Source organism: Callithrix jacchus, chromosome X (assembly GCF_049354715.1).
Source record: "Callithrix jacchus isolate 240 chromosome X, calJac240_pri, whole genome shotgun sequence".
Lineage (NCBI taxonomy): Eukaryota > Metazoa > Chordata > Mammalia > Primates > Cebidae > Callithrix > Callithrix jacchus.
In genome coordinates, this window is record NC_133524.1 from 31528312 (window position 1) to 31547315 (window position 19004).

Below are 19004 nucleotides of genomic sequence, written 5' to 3' on the forward strand. Positions count from 1 at the left end.
GTTTATCCATCAAGTAACTGGAATTGTGCTGATAAGGTAGCCACTAGCCTCATTTGACTATTGAGCACTTGAAACGTGATCAAATTGAGGTTTGCTGTAAGCATGGAATATACACCAGATTTCAAATACTTAGTACAGAAAAAAGAAGGTAAAATGTCTCAATAATATTTACACTGATTATATGTTAAAATGATATTTTGGATATGTTGGGTTTAATAAAATATACAGTATTAAGATTAATTCTACCTGTTTCTTGGTATGCTTTTAATATAGCTACTAGAAAATTTAAAATTGCATATGTGGCTCACATTTTATTTCTGTTGGACACTGCTGTAAACTAGAACACTAGATAAATGAAACGTTCCATTCTTTTGCTTTATGTGTTCTGCTGATTATAACCCTTAACAATATGTAAATTAAATTCCAAATAAGTACAAATTTAACCTGTCTTTTTTGTTCTGTTTAGAGTTTGACAGGAGGAGTCAATGGAGGTGTCCACTGTACAGATGTGACAAATGCAAGTAGAACTATGCTTTTCAACATTCATTCTTTGGAATGGGATAAACAGCTCTGCGAGTGAGTTCTGTTTTGCTCTAAATATAATTTCCCCAATATATTACCTATTTATAACAAAATCTTACTATTTTCAGATGTCAGTGGAACACCAAAATTTAACTGTTGCTATTTCAACTACAATATGCAAATCTATGTTGTGTGTTTTTTAAAGAGAGACTATTGCTTATATAATAAACAGGCCAAATTAATCATTCTTCATGGAAGATTAGGTTCCTTTGTAAAAGTACTTTGTTTTCTATGTGCTTTCTAATTTTTATTGATTGGCTTGCATAAAGTTAGAACGTTAAATATCTAAGAATACAACTATGTTCTGTTGGCTTATGTTATTTATTACTATCCAACTCCATGCTCAAAAACATCCATTTCTAATTGTTATTGATACTTTTTGCATTTAAATACATATAAATGTTTCTAGATGTCTATTCAAAACAGTGTTAAATACCCAATCTTATTGTTTTTTAGATTTTTTGGAATTCCAATGGAAATTCTTCCAAATGTCCGGAGTTCTTCTGAGATCTATGGCCTAATGGTAAAAAAAAAAAACAAAAACCTAAGAATTAAAGTTTTTTATTAGAAAAAAACTTGACTATTATTATTGAAAAGTCAACTGTTTTGTTTTGTAACTTAAAAACTTTAAAGTCCTTCTTACCAATGAATTTGCCGTTTATAAACTTATTTATAAACTTCAACTGGTTTTTCTTTGAGTATTATTATTTTTAAAGAATTAATGGGATACTCTAACTTGGCATGAGCCAATTTATTCTTTGAATCCAAATAACTGTTTAGTAGTTGTGGTGTCTGCTTTTAATTTAGAGGAAAGACTGTACATTTAGTAATGTTATTTTTCCTGTTGAATCTCTTTTATAGCCAAACTATTTATATATTAGATTCTTTGTTTGCATGAGCAAAATTTAGCAAAGAAACTGAAAGCAAAGAGTGTTTCTGGTTTGAGATTGCTAATTAAACTGGTTTCTGTAATGGACATTTTAACTTTTTATTTCATTGAAATCCAGTAAAAGCGTAGTTTCAGCAAAAAGTGTGCTTAGCATCACTAAGGGTCTGTGATTAAACATCAGGAATGAAAACTTCTAGGAGGAATTGCACTGGTGTTTGAGCACAAAAATCTGGAATTTATGATAAGACTCAGGAATAAGTCTGTGATAAATCACAAAAAGCATTACTTAGACATTTCATGAAAGATATGAGAAACTTCCCTTATAAAGTGAATAATAATACAGATGAACACTAAGTCCTCTGGATAAAGCTTGAGCAAGAATTTTTAACTGTTTCACTTATAATAAAGCTTTTTAAGGCAACATAGAGTTTCTTAAGGGAAGCATAGTCACTGCTTATCTTCAGCAAAAGTGCTTTGATCATTTCATAGCTGTCTGCAAACTGACTTGAATCAAGGAAAAAGAAACTGTGCTTGGGATGTAGTTTCAGAGGATGGTTAGAAAAAAAAAGTTGGACTGGCCTAGTTTTTCTTGCATTAAAAATATTATGCTTCTATCCTTCTTTTTCCCCTTTTCTGACTATAGAAAATCTCTCATAGCCTGGTGAGTAGGTTGCCTACCAATTATGTACCCATTCATTTGGAAAAGATACAGTGCACTTCCATTTATTTGTAGACACAAGCAGAAGTCCGTTTACTAAACATATATATCTGGAATGTCTGTGATCTCCCAAATTATTATAAGCTCTGGTCAGATTTTAATTAAAAAAATCAATCTTGTTTCTTTTTTAAGAGTAATGTTCTAAAATAAAAGACTAAGGTAGTTTCCTGTAATGAGAGATTCTGATATTCTCATAAAGTACAACTGTGATGTGCTTTGGGCCTTAGCATAGTAGGGCAATTAGATATAGTTTGAAATGTCTATTTTAAATGATATCTTGATTACCTTTCCAGACCAGTTAGGTGGAAATGCACTGTTACTTTTTCTGCATGCTTCCTCAAGGATGCTCCAGGAGGAGCATCAGAAGTCCCTCCCTTGAAAGAAAAAAGAGCACTTTATGTGCCTGAACACACATAGTAGATCCTGTTGATAGTTTGTTAATTTTGAAAGCATAAGCAAAAACTTCTTGTAATATTTAAATATATCAAGATATATAGCCTCTAGGTTTCCTATAGATGTACTTTAAGGCTTTTGAGAAATTTACCCTTTACTTAATATCCAGATCCAGATTTTCAAATAATATATACAGTAAAATAAAGATAACTGATTTTGAATTAACTGGAAAACATGAAAGAAATAAAATGATACCAGCTATCTAGAGGACATTTTCTATTTTGTAGAGGGTTTCTACATGAATGTTATTATTTCCTCATTATCATAGCCATGTAAGGTGGATTCTGTTCTTGCCCTCACTGTAACAGACAGGATATCTAAGCCTCCCAGAGCCTGGGAAACTTGCTCATACATTGCAGACCAACAAGTCATGTCCAAAGTTTTAGTTTGGTGCTCTTCCTAGTACATCACCCCTACTTCAGGAATCATATTTCTTAGTTCTCCTAATTCCTTAATATCATTAAATATTTTTTTTGAGTTAGTGTGCTTTTTTTAAAATTAAGTTTGTAAAGTCTACAATCAGCCACTTAAATCTCATTTTTCTTACTAGAATTCTGGCCATCATGATCAAAATAAAAACCAGTATTTGTGACATAAATTAACTGTTGCTTATCAAAATTTGAAGACAGATGTTTGCTATGAACAAATAATATCCAATACCTGAACACTCTTATGTTCAGAGCAGCTTGAGTAGAAAGAAAAGTTGCTAAAATATGGCCTTGCAAAATAAATGTTTCATACTGGTTTGATAGCGATTTCAAGAATATACTAGTCATTTCTTAATATTGGCAATAATAGCAAAGCACTAATGAACTTGGGCAATCATGTAGCCCAATCTCCATTTTGTAGAGAAATAAAGTGATGTATTGAGAGGTTTCAGCGGCCTGCTAGTGGATTAATACTAACTAACTAACCAAGAGTAGAGCCCACATCTACTGACTCCCAGTCTAACATTTTGTGTTCATTCTTCAGTGCCATATCTCTTCCTGTCATTCTAGGAATACTTGTAGTATCTGTCTCTGTATCATCTTTTAGTTGAAATACTTTGTCTTGTCTGCCCACATCCTCTGGCACATTGTTATTTGTGTTCACTCTTGTTGCAGAGTAGAGCCAAAATTTTGTGATTATTCATAATCTTTTTTTAAAAATTTTATTAGAAAGCTGGAGCCTTGGAAGGTGTGCCAATATCTGGGGTAAGTTTCATCACCAAGTATCTCCCCATCCCTACTCCATTCCATGTTATGGCTTTCATTCTCTTAGTTCATCAGTGTGTCCCTTTTAAACTAGGGAAAACAAGTAGAAGTAGCAAAATTGGCTAATTCTTGTTCTTATGTGACATACTATGGGCCATTGAGAATTTTTTGAATAAATTAATTTAACTCTCCCTTCCCATACTTATTCTCTTATATATTAACAAATGGGGAAAATGGTCAAATGGAGAAAATGCAAGAAATGTAGATAGTTCATTCCTTGATAAATAAAAAAGAAAAATAAGTCCCATGGCTCTTCTAAAGAGGAAATTAATCCTACTGTATTAGTCAGTGTTTTTTATTGTCATTTATACTTTCAGTGTTTAGGGGACCAGTCTGCTGCATTGGTGGGACAAATGTGCTTCCAGAATGGACAAGCTAAAAATACGTGAGTTTAAGAAACAGACTTAAAAACCAGTGCTGTTTTGTTTTTCCCACTTGGTGCTTTGAATGAGGAAAAGCTTTTGAAGTTCATCCAGGATGAAAATCAGTAGTTTAATAGCTCCAATATGTATATATACATTTATCATTTTTTAAATATCTTTAAATAAAATATATTATGCCATGTATATGCATACTGATGAAGCTTATAAAGACCTTAATTTGTAAAATTAAGTTTTTTAATCCCAAAAACTAAATTTTGATTCAAAGTATTCTTGCCTTTTTCGGGAGATTGGTAGGCTGGTGAGAGGGATGGGAAGAAGTGAGGAAGAGCCATAATGTAAACTATAATTTTCAGCATATTAAGTCTTTCTCATTAACTGTAAAGTTATATTTTTGTGGAATTTTCAATGTTATTTTCCTAGCACTGTTCTTTCTCTCCATTATCTGAAGTTTCTCCTTCGACAAGAAGCAGAAAGAATGATAGAAGTAGATATTTGGAATATTTTTCTCTCAATCTCATCTTCTTACTACTCACACATGCAGAGTCTGGGACAAGCATCATATCTAAGAGTAATAAGAAGACGACTCTCACTTTACGATGAGAAAATGGATGTTGGAAGAGGTTATATGCTTGCTAAGGTCATAGCCTTGACACAAAAGCAGAACCAGATCTCAAGCCCACACCTTCTGAGTCTGAATCTGGCACTCTTTCTTTCTGTTCCACCAATCACTATACTTATTTAAATGTAAACTTTTAAATATTAAAAAAGCTACCTGCCAATTATATGTGTTCATGAACAAAAATGAATATGCCTCAAAAGCTGAAATAATACTGATAATTATAACACAAGCTCAGCCAGTGGCTATTGTGTTACATATAATGCTCCATGTGCTTGAAACACAGTATATAATTTAACCCACATACAGATCCTGTCATTCCCATTTTATAGATCAGGAAACTGAGAATTAAAGAAAATAATTTATGCAACAGCACAGAACTAGTAAGTGGGAGATGCAATATTTGTACCTAGATCCATTTCATTCCTTAGCCAGGGTTCTTAACCTGTGTGGTATACTGCCTCCTGTGTGGAAAAAATTTCCATACAACTGGCAAGAGACTACATTTAATTGTTCTTTTCTTGAGAATTTCCTAAATGTCTCATCAATTTTAACTTCAGTGGTTAAGTTCTTCCTTTGTGAATAATGGAATGTGTAACATTTCTAGATGAAACATTTTCGTAGTCCAGCAGGGTCAGGGGCTCTCATGCGAAAGTGTGACATTATTTGTGTGAATTTTTTGAGGAATAGGAATGTGGACATTCTTTGCAGGTCATGATAATCTAAGGTTACATGAACAAGAGCATTTGAGTCAGCACAAGTCTGGAAACATTCTTGGAATCTGGGTTCCAGGCAGCTGAATCAAGAGTCAAGAGAAATGAGATAGAAAACTAGGTTATTTTTCTCTTTCTTTCCTCCTCTGCCAGGAACACTATTGTTAGTAAACCAAATGTTATTTATATTTTAGGTGCCTAGCACAGTACAATCAATCCTCTGTGTCTACAGGTTCCACATTTGTGGATTAAAAATATTCAGGGAAAAAAACCCATAAAAATATCAATACAACAGAAAAATACAAATTTTAAAATACAGCATAACAACTATTTACATAGCATTCATATTGTATTAGGTATTATAAGTAATCTAGAAATGATTTAAAATATACAGAAGGATATATGTAGGTTACATGTAAATATGAAATATGACACCATTTTATACAAGGGACTTAAGGATCCTTAGATTTTGGTATCTGTTGGGGCAGTAGGTGACCTTGGAACCAATGCCCAACCCCCCCGCCAGATACCAAGGGACGACTGTATGTGTAGCACATGGTAGGTACCCAATACAATAGCCTGCTTTTCCTCTTCTCTACTCCCCTCCCCTCTAACGTTATCAGCCAAGTCCTTAAGTGATGAATTTAAGTTAGGAAGGACTTGTTTGAGTACCTCTGCAGCTACTGCATATTGGAAGAGGGAAATAGCAAATTGTAAGATCTTTGATCTCATATTTATCTTCCTGAGGGAAAAGAACATGAGTATACATTTAATCATATATAAATCAGAAGTTATGTGCCATGAGAAACTTTAAAGTAAAGCTGTTGGGTTTCAATGGGAGGAAAGAAAAATCATGAAAGATTATCTTAGTAATGAGATGCTTTGAAAAATGAGCATTATTGGAGGATACAGAGAACATTCAACAAGATACGTATGGGGAAATAGAAGACTTTGTTTAGAGCATGTAGAGAACATTAAAGTAGAGAAGTGATAAAAACACAAGAGTAGGATCATGTTGTGAAGCCCTATATTTCAGGCTAAGGAGCTTTTCTTGATAGGCAGTAGGAAACTTCTGATGGTTTATGAGCTGGTGTTCAGAGATGACTGGAGTTGTCAGTTTATAATACAGCAGTCTTGGGTGAAAGTGAGGAAAGACTAGAGGTCAACATGCCATGGAGGAAGCCACTATAGTATCCTGGTAATGAGCACATGGTCTCAGAAGGCTGGGGACAGAGAGGGAGACCGTGAGTGGATGTGCATGACATTGCAGAGGAGAAAGGGAAGGGAGGTAGGTATGTAACCTAGGGACCTGGACCCAATGGTTAGGCTTAGCCAATATAAGGAAAGGATCTGTTTAGAATTTTTGTTCAGAGCATGTTTGTGGTACTGGCAGACCATATGTTGCACACATGTGGAAATGTGGAATAAGTTCAGTATAACAGTGGAAATTTTTGAGCCAGGTGCAATGGCTCATGACTGTAATCCCAACACTTTGGGAGGCCGAGGCAGGTGGATCACTTGAAGTCAGGAGTTCGAGACCAGTCTGGCCAACATGGCAAAACCCTGTCTCTACTAAAAATACAAAAATTAGCTGGGTGTGGTGGCAAGTGCCTGTAATCCCAGCTACTCAGGAGGCTGAGGCACGAGAATTGCTTGAACTTGGGAGGTGGAGACTGCAGTAAGACAAGATTGTATCACTGCACTCCAACCTGGGCGAGAGAGTAAGACTGCCTCAAAAAAAAAAAAAAAATGGAAATTTTGAATTTCCCCTAGATAGAGGGGGTTTTGAAGCAACAGAAGTAGATGAAATTACCAGGAAAAAATATACTAGTAAAGGAGATATTTAGAAGTAGCAGGCACTGGGATGGGGAAGTCAGAAAAATAATGCAGTTATTCATTTTTTGTTATATATATGTGTGTGTATATATATGAGATAGGGTCTTGCTCTGTCCCCCAGGCTGGAGTGCAGTGATGAGATATCAGTATACTACAGCCTTGACCTCCTGGGCTCAAGTGATCCTCCCACCTCAGCCTCCTGAGTAGTTGGTACTACCGATGCATGCCACTACACTCAGCTAATTTAAATTTTTTTTTTAGAGATGAGGTCTTACTATATTGCCCAGGCTGTCTCAAACTCCTGGGCTCAAGCAATCCTACTGCCTCAGCCTCCCACACTACTGGGATTATCGGGATGAGCCACTGCACCTAGCCTGAAGTTATTCATTAGTGTGGAAATCCTGGGTAGAGATATTTATGAGAGAGGCATGGTCAGTAATACAAAACACTACTAAGAGGTCATGGAGGCTGAGAACCAAGAATGGACCATTATACATTGAAATTAGGTCTTCATTTGGTGACTTTCATGAACGCTCAAGATGGAAGCTTGGTTGCAAATGGCAAAAAGAGATGTAAGCAGGTAGAAAATCGAAGATAGGTGCTTTGCAAAAATACAGCCATACAAGAATGGTAAGAGAAGGACATAGTTTGTGAGGTTAACAGGATTATGAAACATATTGGGAATTTTGTTTGATTTTGTTTGTAAGTTATGGTAAGAGAATATTTCTTTGGAATCTGAGGAGAGAACAGATGAAAGTTGTAAAACAAATGGGGGATAAACAAATAGGCAAGACCAAGTCCTAAGAGGTTAGAGAGATTGGGATTGAAAATGTAATTAATTTCTCCCAACATCAGCAGGGAGAAAATGACAGTCAGCTCAGAATTCAATGAAAAGCCCATCTCTGGTTCAGGGTGGGGGAGAAATTATGGATGATTCTGATTTTTCTTTTAGCTTAGTTGTATTTTCTAATTTTTCTAGAACCTCAAAAAATTGATTATTTGAGCATTAAATTTTATTTTTCTGAAAGAACACCTAAGATAGCTGTCTCATCTGTCCTGGGGTGCTAACTGAGTGTGATAACGTTTTTGACTTCCTTCACAGCTTTATCGGGGCAAAAACCCCTGCCCCTGTGTGCCATCTTTGCCACGCCTCTCTGGGCTGCTCAGTCCTGATCTGATAGTCATGAAGGAGAGCAAGCAACCTTTACCTTTGCAGAAGTTAGAAAAGTAAAACATCTTTCTGGGATATTTGAACACAGTACAGTGTTCTGTGAGTACAGTATATAGTGAGGAAGGCAAGGTAGATCACATAAATGCTGCAAGCTCCATATATGCTTGATGACTGGGAAGAAAGAACAATAACATTTAAGAGGAAAATACTTTCCTATGTACTGCTTTAAAAGCTGTGGCCTAAATATAGCAAAGAATTGTCTTCATATTTGCTATATTCATTAATTGCTTATTAAGTATACATACTTAATAATTCACTTTTATTAAGTGCCTTGAGCTTTCTCATCAATTTTGCACTTTAAGACTCATATGCAACTGTTCAGTACAGTGTTTATATGGATGCTAAACTGGTACAGATTTCTCCCTTAAAAAGCACACAATAGATAATTATCTTCCATTTTTATGTGTATTTATCATAGTAGATTAACTCGAAATATATAGCTTTTTCAGTGTGCGGCAATAAAAAGGTATAGTGATTTTGTGTTTTAATTTGTAAATGTATTACCTGTACCTAGTGTTATTTGACAAGTTTCTTTACAAAATAAGATATTTATTAGTCCTATGCTCCTTGAATTTGTCACCTGCTCATCAAGCAGGCCAAGAATATATTTGAGTGAGAAGAGATAGACTATCCTAGGCTAATCCTTATTCAGAACAATGGTACCTGGAAAAATGTCAGAAACCAATTTCCCTTGGTTTTGTGTTTGTTGCACAATCAAAATGCAACTGATGGGATCTGTTCAGTTAGTGCTCACCGGTAGTACATTCTTCTGGGATCCTTCTGCCAACCCCTGGACTGAGCACTGTCGTATTTCTCAATTGCTAGAATGTCACCTTGTTACCCCAACTCAGCCTAACTGTTCCTCTGTGACCTTAATGGGTATCAGTTTGAGCCACTTACCTGCCTGGCACAAGTCAAAACTACCTATTGATGTCCAAGGGCCAGACTTGCTGCAGAGTCCAAAGTTTATACTGATAAGGCTGCCACAATATAAATTCAGTTCTTCTGTAACAGCCATGTTACATTCGGGCTCTGATTATCAAAGATAGGCCTTAAATTGCCTTCTCTTCCATGCTTTGGAAGCTACACCCAGCTTGTCCAGCTATACCCTTTCACACTCTGCATCCAGCCTCCCAACCCTGCCAAAAGATAGTGGTGTTTCTCAGCTAAGCTGGCTGTCAGTCATGATGCTTCACTATGACATAACTTAGAATTTTTGTAATTCAGTGGTATTTTTTAAATACAGCCCGGGTCTATGACTGACTAAACACAAAATACTATACCTGCATTTTTCCATTAAGATTGCAAGTGCATTTCCTTCTATGCTGATTTCTAAAGCACTATTCCGTGAAGATATATGATTTTTGTTAACTTTAGGAACTTTTCTAAAACTATAATATAATGACTTTTTTGTACTAAATTATATGTCAGTTTTGATCATTTGTATTATTAATGTTTCATTATTTGCTTTCAATACAATTGTCTTACTATTCATTGTCCCTTCAACTATAGGTATGGAACAGGATGTTTCTTACTATGTAATACAGGCCATAAGGTTGGTTTTTTAAATTTAAAAATTGATAAAAGTCTTTAAGTTCATATAAATAATGCTTAGACATAATTTGCTATTAAATTACTTTTGGTCATTAGTTTTTACTTAATCTTTATCAGGGTTTAATTTAGAGCATAATACAAAATTTAAATGGTTCTAATAAGAACCATTTTAGGTTCTTTGAATCTTATATGTGTGTTTTTAATTGTGTTGGCGGGAAATCTAGACTGAGACCTTGTCAAATTCTTAATGCAACTCTAATTTGAAACAAGGAATAATTTTCTTTTTTTTTTGAGACAAAGTCTCACTTTGTCACTGAGACTGAGTGCAGTGGCACAATCTAAGCTCACTGCAATGTCTGCTGCCCAGGTTCAAGCAATTCTCCTGCCTCAGCCTCTTGAGTAGCTGGGATTACAAGTGCCTGCCACCGTGCCTGGCTAATTTTTGTAGTTTTAGTAGCGATGGGATTTCACTGTGCTGGCCAGGCTGGTCTTGAACTCCTGACCTCCTGATCCACCTGCCTCAGCCTCCCAAAGTGCTGGTATTACAGGTGTGAGCCACCATACCCAGCCAGGAATAAACTTTTTATACAGCTTAAAAAAATTTTTAAGCTCTGTTGCCCAAGCTAGAGTGTAGTAGAGTGATCTCAGCTCACTGCAACCTCCGCCTCCTGAGTTCAAGTGATTCTCCTGCCTCAGCCTCCAGAGTAGCTGGGATTACAGGCGTCCATCACTGCACTCAGCTAATTTTCATATTTTTAGTAAAGACGGGGTTTCATCATCTTGGTCAGGCTAGTCTTGAACTCCTGACCTCGTGATCCACCTGCCTCAACCTCCCAAAGTGCTGGGATTACAGACATGAGCCACTGTGCCTGGCCATGTGTTTTTAATTCTGATCATTTTGACTATAAAGATTTATTTTTAAAAAATGGTTTATTGATCGCATTATTTTTTACCTATGTCATTTTAACCATTTTAACTTTAAAAAAATGTTCTTATGTTATCTTTTCATTTTCTACTGCTGAAAACTTTTTTTTCCCTCTCCCTTTCCTACAGTGTGTATTTTCTGATCATGGCCTTCTCACCACAGTGGCTTACAAACTTGGAAGAGACAAACCGGTATATTATGCATTGGAAGTAAGTTCTTTTTAATCAATATGGATAATATGACAAAAATTCAAAGCTAATGCAAATTTCAGTGTTTTCTAACACTTTTCTAGTAACTCTTAATACAGAGGACTCAAAAAATTCTGCTTTCTTGGCATTGGATTGAGTGGAAGGAACCTGAGACTGATCTGGGTGTCAGGACTCACAGGAGACCTTGATTATATTGGTTCCTCAGTTCTTATGCCAATTAATTGTGTCACCTTAGGCATATTACTTGACAGCTCTACAATATAAGGGTTTTTTTTTTTTTATCTTTAAAGTTTAATCAGATTAAGGGTCTCTCTTACATTTCTTTCATCTTGAAAATCCTTTGTTTTTATAAATAAATGCCTCAGTGTTCCAAAGAGAACCCCTGGACACAAGAAGGCAGAACAACCCTTTTTACTTGTCTCCTCATAAAAATAAATTTTGTGTAACTTTTTTTTTTTTTGAGACAGAGTCTTGCTCTGTCTACCAGGCTGGAGTGCAGTGGCATGATCTTGGCTCACTGCAATCTCCACCTCCTGGGTTCAAACAATTCTGCCTCAGCCTCCTGAGTAGCTGGGATTACAGGTGTGTACCACCACACCCAGCTAATTTTTGTATTTTTAGTAGAGACAGGGTTTCACCATGTTGGCCAGGCTGGTCTCAACCTCCTGACCTCGTGATCCGCCCACCTCAGCCTCCCAAAGTGCTGGAATTACAGGCATGAGCCCAGCCTAACATTTTGATATAGAAAAGAAAGTGAGGAGATTTATGCTACTTATCACTCGAAACATTTGTTTCCAATGTGTTTGTATGTTATAGTAGGAATATGCCAGCCTAAGCCCATAGGATACAGTAAGTTTGTATTAGAAATATGTATTTATAAAGTCAAAGAAATAGTATTCTTTTTATAAAATTAGATACATTTCTAATAAGCATTTCTATATAATTAATTTTGAGTTGGCTACCTTATAATGCACAAGTATACAGTTGATCTGCAAACTTACTGAGGCTCATGTTTTAGAGTGCCTGATGATAATTTGGTGACAAGCTCAAGACTTCTAGTTAGAGTTAAAACATTTTATTAGTCATTATGCCTAGCACATGAAGAATATTAGTTTATTTTTTTCCCTTTTCCAACCCATAAGCATCATAATATCGACCCCAGCCCCTTTTCTATGGATGGAAGCATTGTGAAAACTTAGTCTGTATATTAAAGGTATCTTAACACTTCTCAGAACTTAAAATCCTACAACCCTTCTCCCTCTCTACTTTCCCTCTGTGGAAAGTGCATAGTAAAACACTATGCACATAGAATATACACTTGGTAAGTGTTACCTATAATATAATAATATGATTCTGCTTTCTTTTTCTTCTTGCACAGGAAACAATTAATGCTTTTTTTTTTTTTTTTTTTGAGACAGAGTCTCACTCTGTCACCCAGGCTGGAGTGCAGTGGCGCGATCTCAACTCACTGTAACATCCGCCTCCTGGGTTCAAGTGATTCTCCTGCCTCAGCCTCCTGAGTAGCTGGGATTACAGGCATGTGCCACCATGCCCAGCTAATTTTCGTATTTTTAGTAGAGACGGGGTTTCACCATGTTGGTCACCTTGGTCTTGATCTCCTGACCTCGTGATCTGCCCGCCTCAGCCTCCCAAAGTGCTGGGATTACGGGCGTGAGCCACTGCGCCCGGCTAATTAGTGCTTTAGAATTACAGATGCCTTGGACCTGGGACAGGCTTCAGGGACAGTGGTCACCCAGTCTTAACTCCCCACCCAATATGAAAAGCCTTCTCCTGTCTCCTTGCCAGTAGCCATCCAACTTCTGTCTGAAGACAGCACCTAAAATTGTTTCTTAACAACATCTCTGGCTTTGGACCTACATTGGTTGTCAAAAGTGTTCCAACATTAGGAGGCTGCGGTCAGTTTCTCTGGGTCTTCCTCCTCCAGGGGTAAACTGACCCATTACCTTGATCTCACGTGGTTTCTGGATGCTTTATAGTTTTGAGCTCTTTTCATTGGGTGCATTGCAATTCATGTCATCCAGAATGGAGTATAATATTCTACATCTAATCTGACCTGCACTCAATCAATAGGGTGATTTGTGTCTTTCCTACCATAAGCACTGCTTAGCTCCTCTAGCCTAAGAGTTCATTAATTTAGACGAATAACCCCTTCATATTATTGGCCCCGGGAGCATATGCTAAAAAACCTAGCTCATATTCAAATGAGTCATTGTCAAACCAAGTCTGCTCTGTTTTGTATTTGTGTAGTTTTTTTGTTAAATCTAAATTAGGGTCTTTGTTTCTTCCTGTTTAATTTCATAATAGTGATTTTAGCCTATTCCTATATAGTCTGAATTCATTTTCACTCTTTACTGTTACTCTCTCAGTTTTGTCTCATCTAGAGATTTAACAAGCATATGCTTTATTATTTTGTTTCAATTTATGTAATGCTTTTAGATGCTTAGAATTGTAAAAGCTGAGAGGGACACTAGATCATATGACAACATACTTAGTTACACCTTCCTATCGCCTTGTTTTACACATGAGGAAACTGAGATTAGAAAAGTGAAATTGGAGTCCCTTGACCAAGTAACTTTTGACAGCATTAAGTAGCAAATCCAGAATGCAGATCCAGATGCTTGGACATGAAAGCTTTGATGCCTAGGTCACCCTGCTGTACCATTTCCCTTCTTGTAAGTCTGGAAGTTCTGGGCTCCAGTTTCCCAAGTCCAGTGTTGTTGTCACTGCATCTAGCTTATGTCCCTTCCTTCATCTGCTAATCTAGCAGTCTCAGCACAACAACACACATACATATACTAATATGTTAACGGTGTAGTTAGAATTTTTATTCTTTATGTTTTCTTAATTGTTTTTACAATTAACAAACATTAAAAAATTTAAATTAAACCAAACCAAAAAACAAGGGTAGGGAATAATGCTAGACTGGTAAAACTTTTTATCAGTTAACTCATGCTAATTTCACTTGGTCATACTAATTCTTTTTTTTTTTTGTAAATGTTTACATAGTATATATTTAATAATATTGTCTTTCATCTGATGGATTGTTGTTAGGCTTAGAAGTTGGAGATATGAAAATTTTAGTCTTTATGCTCTTTAAAACCTAAAACTATAGCTACCCATCTTCAGTCTTTCTTTTTTCATTCTTCCTCTGCTGATTTGGGAGCAATAAGATGTATTTCTGTGTTTTTATTTTGGTAATTTTTTTTTCTTTTGTGTGTAGCCTTAGGTTGTTTGTTTGTTTATCTGTTTGTTTATTTGAGACAGAGCTTTGCTCTTGTTGCCTAGGTTGGAGTAGTGCAATGGTACAATCTCAGCTCACCACAACCTCCGCCTCCCAGGTTCAAGTGATTCTCTAGCCTCCACCTCCTGAGTAGCTGGGATCACAGGCGTGCACCACCACGCCCATTTGATTTTGTATTTTTAGTAGAGATGGGGTTTCTCCATGTTGCTCGGGCTAGTCTCAAAATCCTGACCTCAGGTGATCCGCCGTCCTCGGCCTCCCAAAGTGCTGGGATTACAGGCATCAGCCACCATACCTGGCATGATTTTTAAGGTATTGTTTAACTGTATGTTTTTCCAAGAGTATATGTCATTGTTTGGTATTTTTAATCTCCCAACCATGATGAGGACCTCTAATATTTTACCCTACCACCTCCATCACCAATTGTGTTATTTTACTAAAGCTTTCATTTCCCCCATTTTCTTTTCTTTCTTTCTTTCTTTTTTTTTTTTCTTTTTTTTTTTTGAGACGGAGTTTTGCTCTTGTTACCCAGGCTGGAGTGCAATGGCGCGATCTTGGCTCACCGCAACCTCCATCTCCTGGGTTCAGGCAATTCTCCTGCCTTAGCCTCCCGAATAGCTGGGATTACAGGCATGCGCCACCATGCCCAGCTAATTTTTTGTATTTTTAGTAGAGACGGGGTTTCACCACGTTGACCAGGATGGTCTCAATCTTTTGACCTCATGATCCACCCGCCTTGGCCTCCCAAAGTGCTGGGATTACAGGCGTGAGCCACTGCGCCTGGCCCATTTCCCCCATTTTCTTAAACATAACGATAGTTACTACCGTTTTCTTTGCAGTCCACAGTAAATCGTATTTGTTGACTTATTTTATCTATTTCTGTGTCCAGTATTATTTCTTTGGTCTCACATCTTTTTTATTCCCACCTACTTTTTTTCTTTTTTTCTTTTTTTTTTTTTTTTGGCTGAGGGGCATCCTTCTTCTATAGTTCTTTTACTGACAGTGTAGGATAGTAAGCCTATTCTTTTTAGGTTTGTCTTTATTTTGCCCTCACTCTGAGGATGAGTATAAAAGTCTGCATTAACAATTATTTTTCCCACATCCCTTTTGGCAATTTTTGATGCTGATGAGACCTCTGCTGTCAATGTGTGGTTCATTTGTAGATAATCTAGTTTATTGTCTGGGAGTTTCTAACATTATCTCTTTATCATTGATGTTCTGTAGTTTTACTGTGATATGCCTGGGTTTGGATTTATTTTTATTTATCCTGTTAGGTACTTGGATCCAAGTCTGTCTTCAGATCTGGAAAATTCTCAGCAATTACCTCTTCAAATATTGCTCCTCTACCATTACCTCCATCCTCTTCTGGAATTGATATTGGATGAATATTGGAACCTTTCAACCCATCATCCATGTCTCTTAACTGCCCTTTTATATTTTTTAATCTCTTTGTTTCTCTGTGCTGCGTCCCTGGTGAGTTTCTCAGTATCTACCTTCCATTTCCAAATTATCTCTTCAAAACAAACAAGATAAAACATAAAAGCCTTTTTTGTATTGTGAAATAGAAGACACATACAGACAAATGCATTAAATATCATTTAATGTACAACTCAAAAAAATATTATGAAGACTCATATAACTTGTTCCTAGAATGCTACCAATCCCAAGAACCTCTATTTGTCGTGAGATCACAACCTCCTCCCTCTCCGAGATAAACATAAACTGACTTTTATCATAATCACTTCTTTACTTTTCTTTGTAGATTTAACACTTAAATGTACAACCCTGATCACCAGAGTTTAGTTTTGCATGTGTTTAATGTTTTATATATTAAAAATATAAAAGAGAGAGAGAGAGCATGTGCATGTATATTTGATTCACTTAGTATGTATTTTTTGATCTGGCTTTTTTCAACATTATGTTTGTGAGATTCATCCACAGTATTAAATATAGCTGTTGTTTTCATTCCTTCTCATTGCCATATGATATTATTGAAATTTAGTATTTATTCAGCTATTGATGACATTCGAGTTGTTTTCAGTATTTGGCTATTACGAAAAATGCTGCTATGAACATTTTTTTGTATGTTTCCTGGTGTAAATGTATTCACCTTTCTGTAGGAGTAGAATTTCTAGCCCATAGATTGTGTGTATCTTCACTTTGAGTAGATAATGCAAACCATTTTTCATGGTAGATGTAGCAAGGTATACTACCATAAGTGTGGGGGAGTGCTAATGTACTCGTCATCTCTATCTTGTCTAGCATTTACCGCATCTATTACATTTTTCATCTTATTTAATATTCTCATTTCTTTTTATTTTTTTGAGACTGAGTTTTGTTCTTGTTGCCCAGGCTGGAGTAGAATGAATGGTGTGATCTCAGCTCACTGCAACCTCCGCCTCCCGGGTTCAAGTGATTTTCCTGTGTCAGCATCCTGAGTAACTGGGATTATAGGCATAAGCCACCATGCCTGGCTAATTTTGTATTTTTAGTAGAGACAGGGTTTCTCCATGTTGGTCAGGCTGGTCTTGAACTCCCAACCTCAGGTGATCCGCCTGCCTTGGCCTCCCAAAGTGCTGGGATTGCAGGCGTGAGCCTCTGTGCCTGGCTAATATTTTCATTTCTATGATTGTCATTTGGTTATTTTTCACATCTACCTGATTTTGTTTCAGTTCTCTTTTCTTTTGATTGATAGTTTCATGTTTTTTCATGTTTGTTTTTAAAACGGAAGTTATTTTCTAATTTATCTCTGAATACTTAAAGCATACGTCTTTTAAAATATGTGTTAGACAGGAATGAACCCTAGTCCAGCTATTAAGTTTTGTTGGATTTCTTTCTTTCTTTTTTTTTTTTTTTTTTTTTGAGATGTAGTTTCGCTCTTGTTACCCAGGCTGGAGTGCAATGGCGCAATCTTGGCTCACCGCAACCTCCACCTCCTGGGTTCAGGCAATTCTCCTGCCTCAGCCTCCTGAGTAGCTGGGATTACAGACACGCGCCACCATGCCCAGCTAATTTTTTGTATTTTTAGTAGAGACGGGGTTTCACCATGTTGACCAGGTTGGTCTCGATCTCTCGACCTTGTGATCCACCCGCCTCGGCCTCCCAAGTGCTGGGATTACAGGCTTGAGCCACCGCGCCCAGCCGGGATTTCTTAATACAAGATTTCTTCATATAGTTTAGAATTGTCACTTCCAGCCTCGTCTTCCACTAAGCCATAACCTCAGTCAGCAAATACACAGTTGCTTTTTTTTCTAGCATCTCTACACAAGTAAGAGAGCGCCACCTAGCCCCTGGTTTCAAGCACTGACCCAGATTCTATTTCCTTTGTCTTACACAAAGCATTTTGGACCCCTTTCTTCTGTAGGAACCAGTTCCCAGCCACCACTTCCACTCCCTGACACATATAGAAAAATAAATCAGAAGCCATCATGCTTGTGGCTTCAGTCCTGTTTGGTTATGTATTTCCGTGTCTGTCCACATAGATGTTATTCTGTATTTGAGTCAGCATGTGCTGTTTCAGTTTTCTCTTTTATATTGTGTCGGTTATCCTCTGTGGTTAGACCAAAGGGGATTTTTGTAGTAGAAATTCATTATTTCGGCTCATGTAAGCATCTGCGTCTTCTTTTTCATCACCAAGAGAACTCTTTTTCTCTCTCTGAAGCCCCTGGCAGGTGATACTAAGGCCTGACATGCTTCTCCTTTCCCTTATTCCTCTTCTTTTTCCAAATACTGTTTCACAAAACAAAAATCCTTTTGGGAACTTTTAATATGATATGAAATTGAGCTTACTTATCACTTGTCTATCTTGTTTACCACTCTATCCCAGCAGGCTGGCAGATAATATATACCAATTAAATATTGTTTAAATACTGAATCCTACGTTATGCCATTTTTTTTCTTTTTAATATGAGCTTCTAAGAGGGTTCCCTATATCACCTCATTGGTTTCTTTAAATGTCTCTTCCCCTCTCTCTTCTTTGGTATGGCTTATGATTATGGCATTAAGATTTCCCTTTTAGAGTTTTTCATCCTTCTTGAGCTAAATAACAATTTTAGGTATAAACCTATGTAGTAGATATCTATTGCTGTGTAACAGGATTACAACAAACTTAAGTAGCGTAAAACAACGCATTTATTGTTTCTCAGTACCCATGGGTTCAAAATCCAGGCACAGCTTAGCTGGATATCCTGCTCAGAGTCTCACAGGGCTGCAGTCAAGGTGTGGACTCAGGCTGTGCTGTCATCTGAGGTTTAATCTGCTTCCAGGCTCATTCAGGTTATTGGCAAAATTCAGTTCCTTGTGGTTATAGGACTGAGGACTTCAGTTTCTTGTTACCTGTCAGATGGAAGCCACTCTCAGTTCCTAGGGCTACCTGCAGTT

At 36.8% G+C, this 19004-nt stretch overlaps 1 protein-coding gene across 32 annotated transcripts in view; it reads left to right on the forward strand.

The window, feature by feature from the left end:
* Nucleotides 1-19004, forward strand: part of GK (glycerol kinase) — a 76910-nt gene that overhangs the window by 40702 nt on the left and 17204 nt on the right. For 19 of the 32 annotated variants that reach the window (XM_078362180.1, XM_078362183.1, XM_078362181.1 and 16 more), the window contains 7 exons: nucleotides 467-576; nucleotides 1039-1105; nucleotides 2115-2132; nucleotides 3800-3835; nucleotides 4213-4280; nucleotides 10187-10229; nucleotides 11282-11362. In XM_078362180.1, coding sequence (XP_078218306.1) covers nucleotides 467-576; nucleotides 1039-1105; nucleotides 2115-2132; nucleotides 3800-3835; nucleotides 4213-4280; nucleotides 10187-10229; nucleotides 11282-11362 — 423 coding nt within the window. The remainder of the gene's footprint in view (nucleotides 1-466; nucleotides 577-1038; nucleotides 1106-2114; nucleotides 2133-3799; nucleotides 3836-4212; nucleotides 4281-10186; nucleotides 10230-11281; nucleotides 11363-19004) is intronic. The other 13 variants (XM_078362184.1, XM_078362185.1, XM_008989111.5 and 10 more) reach the window with 1 other exon arrangement.